The sequence below is a fragment of the Eschrichtius robustus genome, chromosome 2 (genome assembly GCF_028021215.1).
Source record: "Eschrichtius robustus isolate mEscRob2 chromosome 2, mEscRob2.pri, whole genome shotgun sequence".
Classification (NCBI taxonomy): Eukaryota; Metazoa; Chordata; class Mammalia; order Artiodactyla; family Eschrichtiidae; genus Eschrichtius; species Eschrichtius robustus.
In genome coordinates, this window is record NC_090825.1 from 119,924,912 (window position 1) to 119,945,552 (window position 20,641).

The 20,641-nt window shown below is 43.0% G+C and overlaps 1 protein-coding gene across 3 annotated transcripts in view; it reads left to right on the top strand.

Moving 5' to 3' along the window:
- The window catches only part of ARHGAP26 (Rho GTPase activating protein 26), a 474,900-nt gene that overhangs the window by 386,135 nt on the left and 68,124 nt on the right, over positions 1-20,641 (top strand). For all 3 annotated transcript variants that reach the window (XM_068536090.1, XM_068536092.1, XM_068536091.1), the window contains 2 exons: positions 200-338; positions 13,746-13,899. In XM_068536090.1, coding sequence (XP_068392191.1) covers positions 200-338; positions 13,746-13,899 — 293 coding nt within the window. The remainder of the gene's footprint in view (positions 1-199; positions 339-13,745; positions 13,900-20,641) is intronic.

Sequence of the window (20,641 nt, forward strand, 5' to 3'; positions counted from 1 at the left end):
GCACTTCCAAAGGAGGATGTTTTGTGCCAGTTCCTAGAGATGTTTAAAATAGAGTCCTGAGCAAATCCTGGTGGTCTTTTTCAGTCTTTTTCTTGCTGATTCTTAGACTCCATCAAGCTTTTCGGTCGTACTTGTCTGGACCTGTGCTGTCTCCCCAGTTCACAGTAGCGTGTAACCCTTTTATGAAACTATTTTGCAGATATTTAACACCGTGCCTGACGCGCCCCTCACCAATGCCCAGCTGCACCTGTCTCGGAAGAAGAGCAGTGACTCCAAGCCCCCGTCCTGCAGCGAGAGGCCCCTGACGCTCTTCCACACCATGCAGTCAACAGAGAAACGTGAGTCCCACTACTCAGGGCCAGCGTGGTCCCCGGAGGACATCCAGGCCTCCTCCCAGCTGCCCGGGGTGCTCACCTCCAGCCTCTCTGTGTGCGTTGCTGCCTTTTGTGTCCTTCAGGACACTGTATCGGCCATTGTACCCTCCCGGGTTCCGTGGCTGAGTAACCTCAACAGGACAGGAAGCAGGGGTGCTGAGGTTGAAAGGGAGGGCTGCGCCGCCCAGGATCCTCTTTCCCACTCCCCTGTGGGCAGACAGCCGAGCCCCTTTTCCTCCAACGGTACAATCAGATCTAAGCTCAGGCGTCGCTTCTTCGGCCCCTCTTTTGTTAGCGGCTCCCCTAGAACCAGTTTCCCTTCCTTTTCTCGGGTTGTAACTCAGTGCTTATTCGTGCGAGTCACACGCCCCACTGGAATGGGGCTCTCTCTGCACAGGGACCTTGTTTGGCTTGCTCGTCCTTCCCCTCCACCTCTCCTGGGCCTGACACACAGTGGATGCTTAGTAAATGTGTGGAATTAATTCACAAATTAATAGGAGAGCATTGCCCTCCTTGTTCCAAGTAGCAGAGTGTTCTCACCACAACTGTATCGAATCTTGTTTTCACCTCTGGATTTCTGCGTTCTTTGCAGCAGTTGGGTTACTGGGCCCTCAAATCTCCAGTCTGGTTTCAGCCTTTGTAATGAGGGAGTCCAGTGGTGGAGGGTGGGAGTCGAGGGTCCCAGCTGTGCCCGAAGGCAGGCAGCCCTGGGTCCCTGTGCCGGCGACAGCATTCAGGCAAGCCTCCTATCTTCTCTCAGCCTCGCCTCCTACCTTCTCTCAGCCTCAGTTTACTTGTCTGTAAAGTAGTGATAATAGGGCCTACCTCAGAGGGAAGTGGTGCGGATTCAATGAACTTATGCAGCTAGGCAGCTGGCACAGGCCTAGACGTGGCAAGGGCCATCGACTGAGAGCTGCTGCTACTATTATTAGTTCCTGTTTAATCACACGCAGACACCAAGGAGTATAAAAACGTGACCTCGTCTGTAAGGAGCTCACATTTGAGTAAAGGAAGTAGACAAGTGAATAGGTAATGGTGAGTCGGCAGGATAACTGCTCTCAGATGTGTGCATTCAGGGAGCCAGGAGAACGTGGTGGTTGAAAGCACTCATGGGCACCAGGCGCCTGGGTGAGAGCCCTCCTCGGCCGCTCTCTGGCTGTGTGACGTGGGCCAGTTATCTGCCATTGCGTGGCCTCAGTCTCCTCTTCTGGAAAACAGGGATAACAGTTTCCTTATAGGCTTGTTGTGAGGAATAAAGCACTTCAAATGGTTCTCAGTAAATGCTGGGAGGTGTGGCGGTGGTATTATTATTATATACTTTTTATATTTTTTATGTATTTATATGTATTATATATGTTTATTTTTATATATTTATATAAATATGGTATTTACTGTATATATTATATATATATAATGTTCTCTATGAGTTACAGTAAAGGCGCAAATCAGAAAAATGACCCACTTTGCTTTGAAGAGGAAAGAGACTCCATATCTGGATTGGCATCTCCTCTTTGTTACAGAAAATGTTTTTTATCCCTTTGTCATTCAGAAGCAATGGCCTTCCTTATCATTACTGCTGAACACAAATCTTCCCCACCCTCGGAGCATCACTGCTTTTAAAGAGGTCGTCATATCCCATAATATGGCTGCACGTCGGTGCAACCACTGAGGTTGTTTCAGATATGTTGCTTTTATGAGTAAAGCCACTATAATCATCCTCATAGCTAAATCTGTTCATATTCATGATTATTTCCTTATGATCAATTCCTGGAAGAATTTCTGGGTCAGCAGATAGGCACGGTTTTAGGGCTTTGACCCGTACTGGGATTGCCTTCCCTTCGAACAGTAGCCTGTGTTCCCCTTAAGTATCTGGCTGGGGTCGTTCTTGCTGTGGTCTGTAACAGAGAACACTTGGAACAGGCCTGGCCTCACCCACATCTGCCACAAACACAACATCGAGCTGTGGGGTGAGATGCTTCTCATGTTTCCACGACAGCCACGGTCACCTAAGGTTTTGTACTAAGCAATGTACAGTGCAGATCAGGACAGATCAGACGATATTGGTAAATTCCTCTAAGCTTGAAATAGTGCCGAGTTTATGGTTAGATGGAAACAGAGGCAGCTCTGGATCAGGTCTTAAAGCATATTCTGGGAGCATGTAAGAAAGAAGATGGCGATTAGGAGAAAATCAATTAGATCCTTGCCCAAGATTAATTTTATCACACGAGGCAGCAGGTGAAAGTTAAGGATGTGTGAAAGCAGACGTGCCTAAGCTGCAGATCAAGCCGTCCCTGTCTGCACACAGGGGACAGGAGGATGGGAGACGGGAAGACAGTGAAGCACTACATCTTCCCTCTGAACACGAGGAGACGCTCCCTGGAAACGGGGCTGGAATCTCCATATGCGCAGATATTTGTGGGGTGCTCAACTTTCCTCCCTTTCTCTGGAGAAACATTTTCATTGCAAAGCACATAGGGGTGCGTGTATACATATACTTTTTAGAGTTGATTTTAGAAATGCTTATTTTCCTGGGAAATTAGAGTAATGTCCAGGCTGGCCTGGAAAGGCACCATAGGAGGAGCGGGTGAGTTGGTGTTGTGAGGAAGACTGGCCAGGAGCTGGAAGGTTCTGCCAGCTCTCGCCCCTCGTAGGTTGCGGTGCAGCCAACTCACCACCATTAGATGAGCAGGTCACAGTGTACTGTTTTCACACGCGAACCCTCCCCTTTGTCTGGTCTATGGACAAAGATAGAAGACTATCAAAGCACTTCGCTGAGTTTACTCTTTGGAGTTAAAATGCTGGGGAAGACTCTGCAGGTAATTTGTGGGGGAAAAAAATGCTGTATTTCCATACAGTGATGTTTTTCACATTAAGGCCTCTTGCCATACCTAGCTCAGTACTTCCCAAACTTGAATCATTTACATAGGCCTTCATTCACTCTTTGGGCCACAATCACATAACTTTCGCACTGTTGTTTGTTTAATATATTTATATAAATCAATTTGAAAGCAGCTCACTTCTTTACGCGGCCTCGTCCTACTCCGTAAATTTTATTGTCTTACTGTATTACTCTCTAATATACATTAAAATAAATATGAAACTGTTCAGCCAAAAAATGTTCATCCACATTTGACCTTAGAAGTGTTGTGTGTCCACCTGTGGAATACGTACCACAGTTTGGAGTCCACAGAGCTTGCTCTAAATTTCTGACTGGCTCAGATCCTTCTTCTTAACATAAACACACAAACTCAAGATTCCTTTGTCTGCTCAACTGGAACTGGGCTCAGATGTTGTCCGTTAGCTGTTTATATCACTGTGAACACTCGCCATTCATCTGTCGATTTCACATTGTGCACTCTGGGTTCGTTGTGACACCTCTCCAGGTTTCACATGACCTTACCTTTCTTCAGATTCTTGCCACAGAGTAGATATCTTGTTACGGGGATCGCACCTGTGAGAACACACACGCACACACAAACACGTACACCTACACAATATCTCCATGTACCTCTCTTCTGCCTTCAGACTTCATATGATACTGTCAGAACCTCATTTCCTATTATGTCTGTGTGCCTACTCTCTTTTGAGTTCAGTTGTGTTTTTCCTCCTCATTGGCATACTTGCAGTTTAATATTTTTTCTGTGATCCATGGGTCAGCCCTCTCTTCAGCCCCTAGTTGACATGCTTGATGCGCCCAAAACTCCCAGAGTAGTTCCCTTGTGTGCTTCCCATCAGCACATGTTTTCCCTTCACCTCGCTGCAGTGCCCCTGCCCTGTGCAGAAGTTGGAGCCCATTCTTATCTCTTAGAAGTGAATCTATGCCAACACTCTGGCCTCAGATTGTCATGGAAGTATCTGGCATGTTAGTTGATGCTCACTGATGTGTGTTTTATTTTCCAGAAGGAGTTTTTCATTCTGTGTGGGTAGACCAGTTGTGTGCCCAGGCACCTCCGTAAATCTTGTCCACTTTAATCTGAGAGTGGTAGTGGAGTCTTCTCCAGGTGGCTTTTTCCTTTTCCCAGTGTTATGTCATCCTTATAATTGGTAATCACCCCATGAGGTAGGTTCTCATCATCCACATTTTACAAACAAGTAAACCAGGGCTCGAAGGGTTAAGCAGTCACACAGCTGGCGAACGGCAGAGAAGGGATTTGTACCCAGGTCATACCCCTTCCCCATGCCATGTTGTCACTTCTTGAGCTGCCGAAGTGAAAACCTTGCTAGACTGAGTTAAGGAAGCAATAAAAACCATCTGTCCCAGAGTCCAGCGTTGCCACGGAGGCAGTTGAAGCATATTGAATGGGTTCCTCAATACGTGTGGTGGCAAGCAGGAGCCACACGACGACCCCCCCATGTCACCCCAGCTCTGCAGCGAGCAGTGTGCATTCAGCAGTCACTTAATATGCTGGGCCAGGGCAGTCTCTCTCATTTGTGATCACTTTAGAACAGATGGAAGGAGGTTTTTCAGCTGTGCTGCCAGATGAATGGTAGCAAAGGAGATTACTGTTTAATCTCCAAGTTAACACGCAGATACATCATGCAGCAGAGATTGGACTGGTATGTCTAGGTGAAAGCTATACTTTTTCCAGGCAACTGCAGAAGGTAGAGCCAGAGGATTAGAGGGGACCAAGCACCCAGGTCTTGTACTTTTTAAGATTTCTTCCAAAAGATTGCAAGGTGACACTTATCACTTATTTTGTCCCGAATTTTTAGTAGTTAACACAAGCATACCTCTTTTTATTGCACTTTGCTTTTTTGCACTTCGCAGATACTGCGCTTTCCACAAATTGAAGGTTTGTGGCAACACTGCGACGTCAGGTGATGGTTAGCTTTTTTTGGCAATAAAGTTTTTTGTAATTAAAGTGTGTATATTGTTGTTTTAGACATAGTGCTATTACATACTTAATAGACAACAGTGTAGGGTGAACATAACTTTTATATGCACTGGGAAACCCAAAAATTCATGTGACTTGCCTTATTGCAATATTTGCTTTATTGCAGTGGTCTGGAACCAAACCCAAAATATCTCCAAAGCATACCTGTCCCAAGGTGTTAAAATATGTTTCTTGGAAGTGCGGTTCTTAGACTTGGGTGTGCATTAGAATCATGTAAGGAGCTTGTTGAAAGATACAGATGCCTGGTCTCCTCCCCAGTACATTCTGAATCAGGTCATGCCTGGAGCTCAGGCCTCTGTAATTTTAAAAGCACCCTGGTGATGCTGATACCAGCTAAAGTTAGAGAAGCACTGGCTTGGGGAAGGGAGGGATGGTCAAGGTTGCTTGTCTTCTGTCATTAGCAGAGTGTCTCTTAGACTCTCTGTTGGGGTTTGGGGCAGCCTGGTGGTAGTTGGAAGCAGGGGCTCTGTAGTTTCAATGCTTTTTTTCAATGCCATCTCTATCACCTACCAGCCCTGAGACCTAGAATCCATTACTTTTCATTTCTGAACCTCCATTTGTTCATCTGTAAAATCAATCACTAATAATAGCTTCCTTGGAGGGAAATTACCGTGATTAAGTGAGCCAGTGCATGTGAAGTACTTGACAATGGGCCTGGAACATACTCAGAACCTAATAAATGTTAGCTCAGATTACGATGATTACCATCAGGCTATAGTCTTACTTTATGTTTGACTAAGAAAATATTCCCCCTCTGGAGCCTGCAGAGTCCAAAGGAGAGGCCCATATGTGAGGGTAATGCAGAGTCTCCCTGGCCCCAGAGAGAGTCCATTTGATGCTGGAGTGCCAGTACTTCAGCAGTCTGGGATGAGTTGTGCAGCCTTGGTGGGGTGGGAATGGATTCTTGGGCTTTATTTTACATGGATCTTGTTAACTGGCAGCTGGGATTATCGCTCTGATTAATTCTTTTAGTTCAGTTAATTCATCCTGGACCCTCTCCCAGACAGGCCCAGGGAGAGGTTGAGAATTCAGCTCATGTACTTAACATGTGTGTCTTCCTTGCTGAAAAATAACTGGGAATCCGTACTGTTCAGAGCTTTACGTAATACCTCTCTCGGAGCCATCAAAGCTGCAGCATGTGTCTTTTCTCAGGTTGCCTCTGCAGATCCTGGGCGCTCTGGACACACCTGTTTGTTTTGGCAGATGACTTGTTTATCCACAGGGATTCCTATTGTCACACAGACTGTAAGGTGTAATGTAGTTCTTATCTTAATTATGTATGGTTACCATGTGTGAGTGAGAACCGCGTAGTTGATGTGGCCCTTAAAAACTGATGCCGTGGAAAGCTCATGGCAGGAAAAAAGTTCAAGGTAGAGCATTAAATAAAAAAGAGCATATTCCAGCCTCTCATCTCTGGCATTATCACTATGTGAAACAGGTATTGTAGCATTAGGCACTATGTAATCCCACCTTGTTAAAAGAAAAAAATATGTGTCTGTTTCTACGTATAGAAAAACAACTGGACTTTTACACACCAAAATATATCTAGGATATTTGTATGCTATTCTGTACTTTTCAGTTGGAGAGGAATGCATATTTATTATGTATTGCCTAATTTTTACATGATAAAAACAAAACTCTCTAATCATACACTCCATTTACTATCTCAAACCCATTTTGGCATAAAAATAAGTAAATATATCATTTTCTTCTTTCTCATGAGCATTGGTGTAAGCAGTCTGTATGTGGGCTTCCTCAGATACCGGGGAACCATAGACTAAAGGGAGAGTGTCCCTCCTGAAAAGTGAGTTCTCAGGGAAGAAGGAGGGCTGTGTTGTGAGTAGCAGAGTGTCTGCTTACCTGTGACCATTCAGTTCCCTGTCCAGCCGTTAATTAGAGGCGCGTTCCTACACCGTGGTTTTTGAAATGCTGTTTCAGGACAGGCTCCCCACTGTACCTCCATGTCTCATCCCTGTGAATCACTTCCGTCCTGGGCCAGCCACAATGACTTCCCCATTCTTTCGTGCACTCCATTCTCATTGGCATTCTTTCCCTTTGCAAAGCAGAGGGTTATTATGGGCACTATGGGGAGAGAATGTCAGTCAGTCCACAGGGGGCCAAAATCAGTGGTGGTTTTGCTGAAGACAACCTGCCAGAAGTTGTGATATCATGTCCTGCATCTAGGGTCCAAACAACATTGACCACGTTTTTCACTTATCACCTCCCTGTCTAGTCCATCATTGCCCCAACTACATTTTAAGATTATTTTTTAAAACATTGCCCAACCTGTTTTCATGTGCTCAAATATGCTGCCCAAACTACTTCTTAAGATTATTTTTATCATAGGGACTGAGGCTGGGTCAGTATGAAATCAGACCAGCTCAGATTTTAGTGGGGCTTGGCACGCCACTCTTATCAGGAGCAAAAGCTACAGAGGAGAAAAATTGCTTTAGAAAGTCTGATTCCAAGCTTCCTGTGTACTTGGGTGTTTCCCAGAGATGGTAAACTCAGAAATTGCTGTGCACTCATTTTTTATTGCAAAATTCATTAAGCTGCTATGCTATTATCATTCTGTCTTGTCAAGATGATACATTACAGACTTCATTGCAAAACTTTAACGAGCAGGAGAAAGTACACCTCTCGCTCCACCATAGCCTGGGAAAGCCTCTGGGCGTTTTGCTTTTAATATTTTTGGTGTAACGCCCTGGGTCTCTGCAGAACCTCCATCTGTCTTGCGATTCCCTTTTCTTCCTGTTTGATCATGTGGAGAGTGAGTTCCCTCCTTTGGGCTCTGTGAGGCATCAGGAGCTGCTGTTAAAGATCAGTCGCCTTCCCTCTTCTTTCTGACAGCTAGTCTGAGACCTCATGGAAAGCTGAGATATCAGCCTCTATGATGACAGACTTCTGTGCGTGGTGAGAAACCTCCCTCAAAGTGGCATCGAAGGTCTGTGTTTCCTATTTACCCTCCAGCTCTGAGTATTCAGTGGGCCAGACGTGTTCAGGCCTGCCGAGCCAGGCGGAGTTGGCTGGGCTCTGCATGTGCGTTCCTGGCCTCGCCTCTGAGTTCTGTGATCAAGAGACCCTGCGTCTTGTATGTGGCACGCTTGTCATCACAGCGAGCGGGAATCACTTGGTAAATATGGAAAGTGAAGGAGCTTAGCTCCCAGATTTCCATGGCAACCCCCAGAACAAGTACAATATCACCAAAATTATTCTGTGGTTGCTTTTTTTAGTTGCAGTGATTTGGTTGCATACTCATGTTTTTCCGCTCCTGATTTGTACAAAAAACACAGACTCTGCCCACTGTAACTAGTACTTTGGTTTCAAGGATGTAAGTGGTCCCTGCCCGAAGCACCTGAAAAATTCAGTCACACAAAACTGCCTCCTGTGTGCTAACAGAATACATTCTGATGGTTTGTGTTGCCTTATTTATGTTTATTATTTATGTCATGACTGTTGTGGAGCTTTAATCTCTACTGTGCATGGCCTGGGCACCAGGAATGTATGAGCTGACACTGACTCACCGGTCATCGTCATGGATGCTTGATGTAGTCTGTGAGGGCAGACGTGGCCCTGCCCTTCAGTAGTGTGCGTTTTTGAGGACCAAGTCCACATCCAGTTTGTCACTCCTTGGAGAACACATGTTCATGAAAGCATCCAACATGTTACCCATGCATGTTTACAATTGTTTGGGCTTTTATTTTATCATTTCTTTGTTTCTGGGCTCTTGTTTTCTATGACTAATATGAAGAGAGATTCTTGTTGACAAACATGCCTGTGGAAAGCAAGCATTCTCACTGCCTTCAACCAGTTCCAGAAGACTCTTGTATTGGGGGCATTCTTTCTGTTTTGGCCATTTGATCTTGTCGATTTGACTCACAGCTGGTTGTTGTTTTCCTTTTTCAGCCCACTAGCCTGTAATTTTTTTTTCTTCAGCAATATAATTTCTTTATACCTTCTAATGCGGATGCCAGAGCTGGTTTGAATCATCAGTGACTCAGAGAAGTCCACCTCTGTATTTGAATGATTTGGTTAATTAAAAAAAAAAAAAAAAAATCTTTTAGGCTGCCTGTTCTCATTCTGTTTTTCTGTCAGGAGCAAGTATTCATTTGCCCACCTGACAAAAGTCCTCCTGTTTTGAGTGACATTACTGAATCATTTTCTCTTTATTTCTTAATTGATTGCAAATGCTTTAGAATTTGTCGTAGTATAGTTTGCCTTAACCACTAAACATTTGATTTGCTATTGATTTTACTCCCCACTCCTTCTCTGGAATAATCACCTTCCTACTCACCCTCAGGAAGGATCGTCAGCATTTCAGCTTAGACATCTGTCTGCTTAGAAGTCCTCAGTCTCATTACGTGAGGTCTCCTGTCAAAGAAAACTATAGTGATCTTGTAGTCAGAGAGTGCCAGGTTTCCAGATTTCCTTATCATGTGGCCCATTGAGGGATATCAGTAAAGAGTCTGCATCTTAGGATGCATATTTGGCTATCTTGTCTGCAAAACGATGAAATATTATGATTAATATTTTGGCTATTATTAATTTTCTCTTTGGACAAAAAACTCCTTTCCCTGATCTTTTGTTTTTGTTGTTGTTTTGTTGTAGGTTACACCATATGTGACAGGTCCTAGATACCTAAATATAAGTCAAAATATAATCTCAAAAAGAATTTATTTCTTTAAAAAAGAATTCTGTGTCCTCCAGTAAATGAATACTAGAAATCCTCAGGCTCAGTTTGGGTGTAGCCACCTGTTTTATTCTATTGACGTTGCCAGTCCAGGGAGAGTCGAGTCCTCATTATCCACCCATATCCTCGTTCTGTTGTGGGTTTACAGGAGTTTGGGATTAACACACACTACTCTACATAAAATAGATCATCGACAGGAGCCCACTGTATAGCACAGGGAACTCTACTTAATATTCTGTAATAACCTACATGGGAAAAGAATCTGAAAAAGAATAGATATATGTATATATATAACTGAATCACTTTGCTGTACACCCGAAACTAACACAACATTGTAAATCAACGATACCCCAATATAAAATTTTTTAAAAGTAAACAAGAAAAAAAAAGAAAAAAACAAATATGTTCCACATGCTACAGCCTTCCTCATTAGCTCGTGGAGAGACCCAGTCTATAATACTGTAATGGGAGATATGTTCTTAAAACTTTTACCTAAGTCCATTTTTTAGAATCAGATCTTTTTATGAGCATTAGGATTCTGATAAAATATTTTATAAAGCAAAGCATCTTTATATAACTTTTTTTTTAATTGTGATTTCAAAGTGTTGTCTGTCACATGCCCAATCTTAGGTTGCCTATAGTCTACTGAGAAAGGTAGACCTATGAACAAGTGAATATGTACAAGTTAATCAATACTCTAGTATACATCTGATTAAAATACCAACGAATTAGTGTCAGAGTCTGCTGTCTGAGGGCATGGTTTGGTACCCAGGAGGAGCTCAATAAATATTTATTGAATAAATGAAAATCAAAGAAGGTTTCATTTCAGATACTCCGTTTTTTTAATGCATAGTAAGGCAGAAAGAAAAAAGTCCTGATAATATTGTAGAAAAGCTAATATTCTTTTAGTATGACATTATTTTTAATTCATAGAATTATAACCCTCTCATGGGCAAGTAAATGTAATCACAGAGAAATATGAGCTTTACTTATACTCTTCTGTTTCCTATGAATTCAGATTATTATGTCCTGCAAACTTGGCCTCAAACCAGAGTTAATAAAACTCTTCATCTCTCCTACCATATGAAGCAGAATACGTCTCCCCTTAACTTTTTATTTTCTGGAACATATTATCGTTAGTCACTAATAGTCTTTTTTTTTTTTTTTTTTGCTGATAAGAATGAATAGCAGGAGCAGCATTTGTTAAACCAAATCTAATATGAAACTGACTCTTTCTTGTGAGTAAATTTGAATTTTGAAACAGTAAAACAATAAGGTTTAATATAACGCAAAATAAATTTCTTATGTTTATGATCTGCCAATTTCCCAGAAAAAGTTTTGTGGTGACTTTAGTTATATACCAGATACATTAAAATCACCAATGGACAACACATCTTTTATTCAGGTGCCATCTGAAAGTTTTAAAAATTTGTTGACTTAATATCACTGAACTGTCCACTTTAAAATGGTTAAAATGATACATTTTCTGTTGTGTGTATTTTACCATAATTTTTAAAAATGTATTGTTTGAAGATTTTTAGGTTTTATAAAGGTATTGTATTAGCATAACAATGAAAAATTTTAAAGACCACCTCTAATCTCATTATCCTATCAAGCAATATTTACATTTTTATTTTCTCTTCCTGTTGTCTATAAACATAATTCCACATAGCTTCAATATAATTTTCCATTCTTATCTTTTCATACTAAATTTCAATTTTATGATTCATAGTTATACTTTTTAACATTGTATTCACAAGGTTTCATTGAGTTGGTCAATTTTTTAAATTGGTGAAAAATTGGAAATAACCTGAAATAAAGTATTGTAAACATCTTCATAAATACAGCTTTTTTTTTTCTACTTAAAAAAAAAAAAAGACTATGTCTCCACTGAGCCCCAAAGAAGTGTCATCTTTACTCCCTTTGGAATGAAGGTAGTCCTGGGCTCCTCACACTTTTTCAGGAGTCTTGATATGAGGATTTTGTCCAAAGGAAAATTTTACTTATACTGATTCATACTGATAAATGGCATATCCATTCCCTCAATGATCCTCTAATTATGTAATTTTAGAGTTGTTTTTTTTCCTGGTAGCAAGTACCCATTTGCAGGCCCTGTTAGTCCTCCTACATCTTGGCTCAATGTAACTCTTTTGATTTCTCTTTCTTTGTTGTTTCTCTTTGGAACTCAAGCTTTTGAAATACGAATAGTTCTAAACCTCAGGAATCAATAATCTACTTTTTTCAAAATCTATTTAGAGTTCAGGAATCTCCCATAAGCCTCACGGGGTTTTTAAGTGTTCTGTAGGGCTTCAAACGTGGCATTGAGAATTTGCCAAGATACTAGGTGGTATTGGTGTATACATGTGTGTTTGTGTGTTTCTGTATGTGTGTACCTAATGTGAAGATTACTCTAACATCATTTCATAAGCATATTATATTTTTACATACATGAGTAGTGCAAGGGAAGAGTATTTTTTATCATGACCTCACCCCCTTTATTGCCTAAAGAGAGCCGGGTTCACTTGTTGACCTCTAAACTACCATATCAGTGAGCCTAGTCTTCTTCTTAGGGATATGGTATACCTCTGGTTCATTTCAGAAAGGTCCAGTGAGGATTAACCCAGACATGACATTTCTTGATACGTAAACTGATTGCCCAAAACATCAGTTGATTCCAATGTGGTGTATCTGTAAGGAATGTGGAACAAGAATGACATTGTATGTCTCTAATGTTTCGCTGCAGCAGTGGTGCCCATGCCATTTGGCTAAATCATCCCCAAAGTGTTTTCTTCAGTGCATGGTTCCAAGTTTTTAAAGATGTGAAGAAACAGAAAGTTCTTTTCTTTGAGCAAGGTTCTGAAGTTTACAAAACGCATTCTTGCATGTGATCCCACTTGATCCTCATGACAGCTCCCCGAGCTGTGTAAGGCATTTCTCATGCTCCCCATTTTATAGCTGCATTAACCAAGAAACAGAGAGTCAAGGAATATTCCCTGACTCCATACAGCCAGTCAGTGGTAGGAATTCAGGTTTTCTCCCTTCTGACTTGGTAATATTCTCCAAGCACTAATGTGACTGCTTGGAACATGGACTCAGTTTTGTATATGCAGACTACTCTGTAGTCCTTACAGATCTATTGATCAAAGAACTAACTGGAAGCTCAACATCAAATACTTGGAGCTAGAAGCAACCCAGAAGAGTCTATCTGGGGAGTGGTCAGGGGTTTAGACTGCAGAGCCATAAGGAAGTGGATGTCCAAAGAGTAGATATTTTATGGCATGGTACTATAGGGTCAAAGGTAGGACATGGCTTAGGCAAGTAAGACCATGCTGGGGGCAGGAGTTTTAGAATAAAGGGTGAATGTCACCAAACCAAGAGGATATGATTGATTGCAAGGGGGCTTTGAAGGCTCTCTCTGTTCTGACCATCTGCCAGTCCAAAGAAGACACAATTCGTGGTGTGGTGGTGGGTCCAGTCTTAGGAAAAGGCTGGTCATATGAACGGGGAGATGTGTCCTGTCAAGGGAGATGTGTCCTGTCTGTCAAGGGAGATGTGTCCTGTCAAGCGGAGGACTGAGTTTTGCTCTAAAGTTTCAAGTCACCTGTTACTCTTGGGCTCTTCCTTTCCCACTTGTAATTCTTATCCTTTCCTATGTCCTTTTCGTAGCCTCATTGGCACCAGAGAGTTCCATCTAATCTCTTTATTTGTAAACTTTTGTATAGGTAGGAGCAGACTATCCCTATGGAATAATATTAATATGGAGTTTGTGGCTTTTTCTCCCCCCAGAGGAACAAAGAAACAGCCTCATCGACTCCAGTTTGGAATCTGTCGTCTCATCAAATGCAAACAGCATCCTTAATTCTAGCAGCAGCTTACAGCCCAACATGAACTCCAGTGACCCAGACCTGGATGTGCTCAAACCCACCCGGCCCAACTCGCTGTAAGTATGACGTCTGGCTGCCGGCCACAGGGCGCCCTTGGTCAGCCATTCTGCCCAGCATGTGCTCTCTGGCCCTATCTGACTTTGAGTATTGTCCCATGAACCTGGTTTAAACCTTCTCCCTCAACGTGGAAGCTTGGCTAAGTTTGTTTTGGATTTTCTAAGCATCATCACCTCAAAGGGGAATCATTATTCTTAACATACTGCTTCTTGGCCTTGGTGATGTTTGATTTACCATCCTGCTGAGATGGCTTTGGTGATGGCTCATTGCCTGTGCTGGCTGCTGGGCATGAAAAGCAATTTCTTTTAGTTTTACAAACATCCGGGCACTGTAGTAGCTCAGTAGATTGGTAGCTAAGTCTGCTTCACTCATTTGTGTTGTCACCGTTTCCCTTCTCCCTGACTATGTTGATTATGTTCAGTGCTATCTCTGTGTCCACCTCCAGAGAAAATAGCTCCCAGGTGCTCTTTGAGCCTTCAACTCCTCAAGCCTTAGCATGACCGTGATCACAGAGCAAATTCTCTAAAGGAGAAGAATCTCTGTTGCTTCATTCTTGGGTGTTGAGCACCCACAGCTGAGACAGGCAGTTTTGAGGCTGGTTGTCCAACCCTCCACGGAAACTAGATCTACTCTGCTTGGGCCAGAAAGTTCTCTTTTGTGGTTACATCCCACATTACTTAGCCTGCTTCTTCAGACCACCCCATAAATCTTGTCCACTAGAGGCTTTGCATAAAGAATGTGAGGCCATGACAAAACAGCTGGACTCTCCGGCCACAGTTGTATAAGACTCAGGAAGAACAGAGTTGACTTTGCCTTTCTCTGGTGAAAATAGTTTGAGGTTCGGCCACAAATTGCCTTCAGGACTGTTGTTTCTCTTGGTGAGACCCCAGGATGTCAGAACCTTTTCCTGCCCCTCTCCCTGCTGTGGTTGCATGATCGCGCTCCGCCATTCTATCGTGCTAACATAGTTACAGATCTGCAAAATGGGTCTAACAATTTTTGCCTTAGAAGGGACTAAGGGATATTAAGGTTTGGAAGGAAAAATGACTCTAAAATGGATATGAGGCACTTAGAAAATGCAGCAACAGTGTAAGATGGAATTGTACATTGAGAAAATCAGGTCTCTTTTTAATTGTTGGCAGCTTTAAGTCCTACCTTGACATTCAAGAAATGTAATTACCTGTTATCAGGTAGATGATGTGTTTTTTTTTTACCAAGAACTAGCCTCAAATGCTCAGAATAATTTAACTTGTTCAGCTTGTGGGCAGTGAGTCCTTTCTGGTTCTCCACGGCCAAACTTGCCTGTGGAGCCTCCCTTCCTTGATGGATGGCTCTCTCGGGTACTCCTAGAGCCGTTTTCCTTGCAGTTGCTGAAGTTATTTGTTGCTCAGCATGAGCAAGGTTGAATTTCTAGCCCAAGTTGCTTAACACTCCCTGATTTTAGCCGGCGGCACCAACTAGTGGTCTTTAATCTTTGTTTTCAGCTGCTGGGGGGCTGGGAGCCCCCCAAGTCACCATTGAGTACAGTGTGTCCAAAGAGGCTGCTTTGGCAGCTATGTGGAAATGGGGGGTTAGGTCTTTTAAACAGGTCACGGAGGAGGGGGCTTGGGATTTTTTATTTTTCAGTTGTCTAGATGTGATTTGTTTTACATAAAACACTGGGGGTCACTTTGCCTGCTTCACGCCATCCACCAGACGCATCCCTACCTGGTGTATGTTTGGGGGGGCTTTCCAAGGAAGGGAGGATGAGGCCAGCAACGGTCCACTTGTTTGCCTCTGGTGGAGGTAGGAATGTGGGTGTGTTTCCCACAAGACTGTTGTCCTCCAAGCCGAGTGAATCGCAAACTGATACCTGGAAGTCTTGAGCTCCAGGAGGGCTGCTCTTGAGGTGGAAGCAGTGCTGACACCAGCGTTTGCCACGGACCTGATGAGGGCCATGCCGTCAGCCCTGCACACTCTGCAGCTGGTTCTCCACCCATTTCTGAAACCCAGGCCAGGAGTTGTTGTCGCCCAGTTTGTGCCTGCCAGATTTTTTCTGCCTGGGATTGGCCTGGCCTGGGATTGGACCACCGACAGATGGATGAGAGGTCATCCCGGCAAATGGAAGCCACAATACTTCCCTGAGTCAGTGAATTCTGAGGCACCCTCTGCCATGGTGCTTGGACTCAGTTGCAACTAGCCGAGACCACTTGGGTCTCAGCCTCGGTCCTGGACCCTTTCATTCCTTCCGTCGTTGTTCGCTTGGAGGTGCACAGAGCTCCTTGAATGGGGACACTTAATGACGCAGATGAAAACACGAGACCAAGTCGAGGGGTGGGGGATTACCGTTACCTTGACTGTAAATTAGGCACAACGTGGGGAAACCAGTCACCAGAAAACTGTCCATTCTTTTTATTTCATTCATTTGTTTTTCATTGTTTTCATAATGACTGGAATGATCCTTCTGACCACATAACAATCATAATGAAAGAAACTTGTTTGTGACTCAGCACCCCTTGGTACTTTGGAGGCCACATTTTGCTGTCTCCTTGGTAAATCTTTCCTAATTCTCCAAGGAGATGAGGGTCCTCTTGTTTGTGTGGACATAATGCTAAATCAGGCATCAGAATCAGAGATGCCACCATTTCAGGCTTGCCAGGGCAAGGCTGCAGGGATCCTATCTTTGGCAGGTCCTCAGCTGGACCTCTTGAGGTAGCCGTCTCTCCTAAAGATCAAAGGACACTTGGTGAGCTGAGACCAAAGTTTAGCTCATCTAAAATGGTCAGCAAACATTGCTGACCTGGTTTATGCTCAGAACTCTGCTGAGCTACCTGGGGTAAAGGAGAAAAAGAGGATTCCTGGCCTCCCCGGGAATTTACACTCTGGCTGAGGAGGAAAGATGGTGGTAAATGGCAGTGCTAAATGGGGTTTAGAGCTCATAAGTGCATTTAGAGTTCAACAACTCTTAACTGGGTATCTGTTAGGCACACAAACCGGTCAGTGTTGGGAAAAGTGGAGTAAATGAAATGTGAGGTGGGCACCAGGTAAGATGATATGGGTGGATGAAGAGCATTTCAGGTAAGGGGATGAGAGAGGCAGAGATAATCCAGGATGGAGAAAAACAGTCTACAGACGTGTGTTGGGGGAGGGGGAACTTAGTTCTTCCCCCACCACGACCACCAAAAAAAAAAAAAAAGATTGAACCAACCGTTAAGATCAGGTCACTTCACACAAAAATCCAGATTTCATGCTGGAACCACTAGACATACACACACACACACACACACACACAAAATAATGAATTTAGACACAGACCTTACAGCATTCACAAAAATTAACTCAAAATGGACCATAGACCTAAATGTAAAATGCAAAACTATAAAATTTCTCGAAGACAACATAGGAGAAAATCTAGGTGCCTTTGGGTTTGGCAATGACTGTTTAAAGACAACACCAAAAGCATAATCCATGAAAGAAAAAATTGGTAAGTTGGACTTCATTTAGGCTAAAAGCTTCTGCTCTGCGAACGACATTATTAAGAGGATGAAAAGCCAAGCCACAGACTAGGAGAAAGTATTTGCAAAACACATATCTGACAAAGGACCAGTATACTAAATATATGAAGAACTCTTAAAATGCAACAGTAAGTAAACAAACCACCCAGTTAAAAGCTGAGCAAAGGATCTGGACAGACACCTCACCAAAGAAGGCACACAGATGCAAATAAGCATATGAAAAGATGCTCAAGATCTATGTCATTAGGGAACTGCAAATTAAAGCAATGAGATATCATTCCACACTTATTAGAATGGCTAACATCCAAAACACTGACATCAAATGCTGGTGAGGATGAGGAGCAACAGAAGTCTCATGCCTTGCTGGCAGGAATGCAAAATAAGAAAGCCACTTTGAAAGACAAGCTGACGGTTTCTTATAAAACTAAACATAGACTTATCACACAAAACGATCAAGCGATCACACTCTTAGGTGTTTACCCAAATGAGTTGAAAGCTTAGGCCCACAAAATCCTGCCCACAAATGTACATAGCAGCTTTATTCATAATTGCCAAAACTTGGAAGCAACCAAGTTGTTCTTCAGCAGGTGAATGGATAACCAAACTGTGGCACGTCCAGACAATGGAATATTATTTGGTGATATAAGGAAATGAGCTATCAAGTCATGAAAAGACATGGATGAACCATAAATGCATATTGCTAAGAGAAAAAAGCCACTCTGAAGAGACTACAGTATGGTATGATACCAACTATATGACATTCTGGAAAAGGCAAAACTATAGAATCAGTAAAAAGATTAGTGGGCAGGAAGGACACAGGGCATTTTTAGGATAGCGATACTCTTCTGTATGATATCTAATAGCAGATATTACTAAATGCATAATGCAAGACATTGTGCATTTGTCGAAACCCATAAAACCCATAGAAAAGAAAGAGTGAATCCTAATATAAACTGTGGACTTTAGTTAATAGTTAATAGTAATAGCAATAATAATAATGTATCAGTATTGGTTCACCAGTGGCAATAAACGTACCACACTACTGAAAGGTGTTAATAATAGGGGAAACTCAGGGAAAGGGGAGAGTTGTATGAAAACTCTAAGTTATTTTGAGCAATTTTTCTGTAAACCTAAAACTGCTCTAAAAAGTAGTCGATTAGTAAATTGTTTTTTAATCTAGATTTCCAGCTTCTTCTGAAAAGTTAAAAGATTTGGCCACACTAAATTCATATGTTGCTTGGTAACAGATGATACTCTTTAGTCACTATCTTCTTACGGGCCCACTTCACTCTTTTCTGTCTCCAAGGCCTGTGATAAATACAGCCAAAGAATCTTTGCAGCCCCTCCCATTAAGAGGTGGAGTCCTTGAATCTAGGCCGGCCTTTACCCTCTGACTTGATTTGATCATTATATGACTTCCAAGCCCAGGCCACAAGGCCTTGCAGCCTCCCATCTCCTCTTGGAACCCAGCCACCATGTAAAAAGTACAGCCTAGCCTCCTTGAGGATGAAGGACTGTTAGAGAGAGAAGGCCCGCTGTCCCAGCCAAGCCCAATGCCCAGGCCACCAGTCAGCTACTGCAGCCACATGAGTGAGTCCAGGAAAGACCAACAGAAAAGCTGCCCAATTACCCCACAGATTCATGAAAAATAATACATTGTGGTTGTTCTAAGCCACTGAATTTGGGCCAGTTTTTTCAGCAATAGTTAACTAACACAAGTCAGAGTCATGGGCAGCTTCCTTGGGATGGCGCTGGGTGGCCTGGGTCAGGTATGGCAGATTCTCACTGTAGCATAGTGGCACGTGGAGATTAGCCTTTCCATTTTCAGAATCTTCTTTGAAAGAAAATGACTCATAAATGAGATTCTAAGAAGTTCAGAAACAAAACAAAACCCATAGCTGATGGCTGAGGCATGGAGAGCAGGAAGCCCTAGGTTTTAATCTTGGCACCAACATCGACTGACTGGCTGGTGCTCTTCCTCGGCCCTGAACATGCCCCTGAACGTGCCCATTGCCCGCTCCCGGTGGTGGAAGGAGTGGGGCTGACCTGTCTCTAAGAACGGAGGTCATTCACTGGGTGCTTAGAAAGGACTGCAGAAATAAGTCACTCTCTCCTCTCCCAGTGACCAACAGAGATGGCCTCGTGCCACCACTTTTCTGGGAGATAGTGATTTTTAAGGAGGAAGTAAACAAATGCTGAGAAAGAAGTCAGGGGACGTCCCACTAGGGACTTAAGATACTGCAGTAATTCCCCCAGATTAAGACCGACTAGGGGAATGCTTTATTCAAACAGCTGGGGTAGGGATGGAGGGGCTTGTTAGGATTGAAAGAAGGCCAGGAGAGCAGGGGAAGATTCCAGCAATGGAGGAACCCAACCTTGGAGTTCTCCCTGCCTAAGTGGTCCCCACCCCTAAAAAATAACTCACTGCCCAGTAGCCCCATCAATAAAACTAATTTTTCTCATCCTTTCCGCTTAACACACACACACATGCATTTCCAAGTTATTTCTGGTTACCTAAAAGATGTGTGCATGCCAGACGCCTTCAAATTCTGCCAGAGTCAACCGTCCTCTCTGGTTTTAGTGGCCAGTGAGAGGCGGCAAGAGAACAGTGCCTGGAATTCAGAGGATAAACAAGGCCTGCTTCCAGGCAGAGTTGTTTCTCTGAAGCACTGTTGGCTCCTGCTGCATTTGATTCAGCGGCTCTCATCTGAAACCTGGGGAGAGCTTGCCTGGAGAGAGATCTCTAAAACGTTACTTCTGTTTTACTTATTCAGTCAAAATTCACTCAACAAATATTGTTGAACACTGACTGTGGGCCAGGTGTTATTCTGAGTGCTGAAGATAGAGTGATAGAAAGATTAGAGTTTCTGCTCTCATTGATTTTATATTCTAGTAAGGTAACATCAGTATCTCAAATATCAAATGTTGAGAAGTTCTGTGGAGAAAACCAACATAGAGTAAAGGAGGTACAGATTTGGAGGGGAAGGAGGCAAGTTACTTTAGGACTTTCTGCCTCAGTTTCTTCATCCGTAAAATGGGGTCATCATACCCTCCGCAAAAATGTGTTGTGACAGTTAAATGAGATCACCTTTTGTCATACCATTTACATGTACAGCACTGTGAATGGCAGTTATCGGTAATGACTCAGAGGCCCTCTTCCACACCATCCTTTCTCTCCCTCTATTCCGTCAACCCTGGTGTGTATTTTTCGGGTGCAGAGAGATGTCCCAGGCTGTTCTGCTCATCT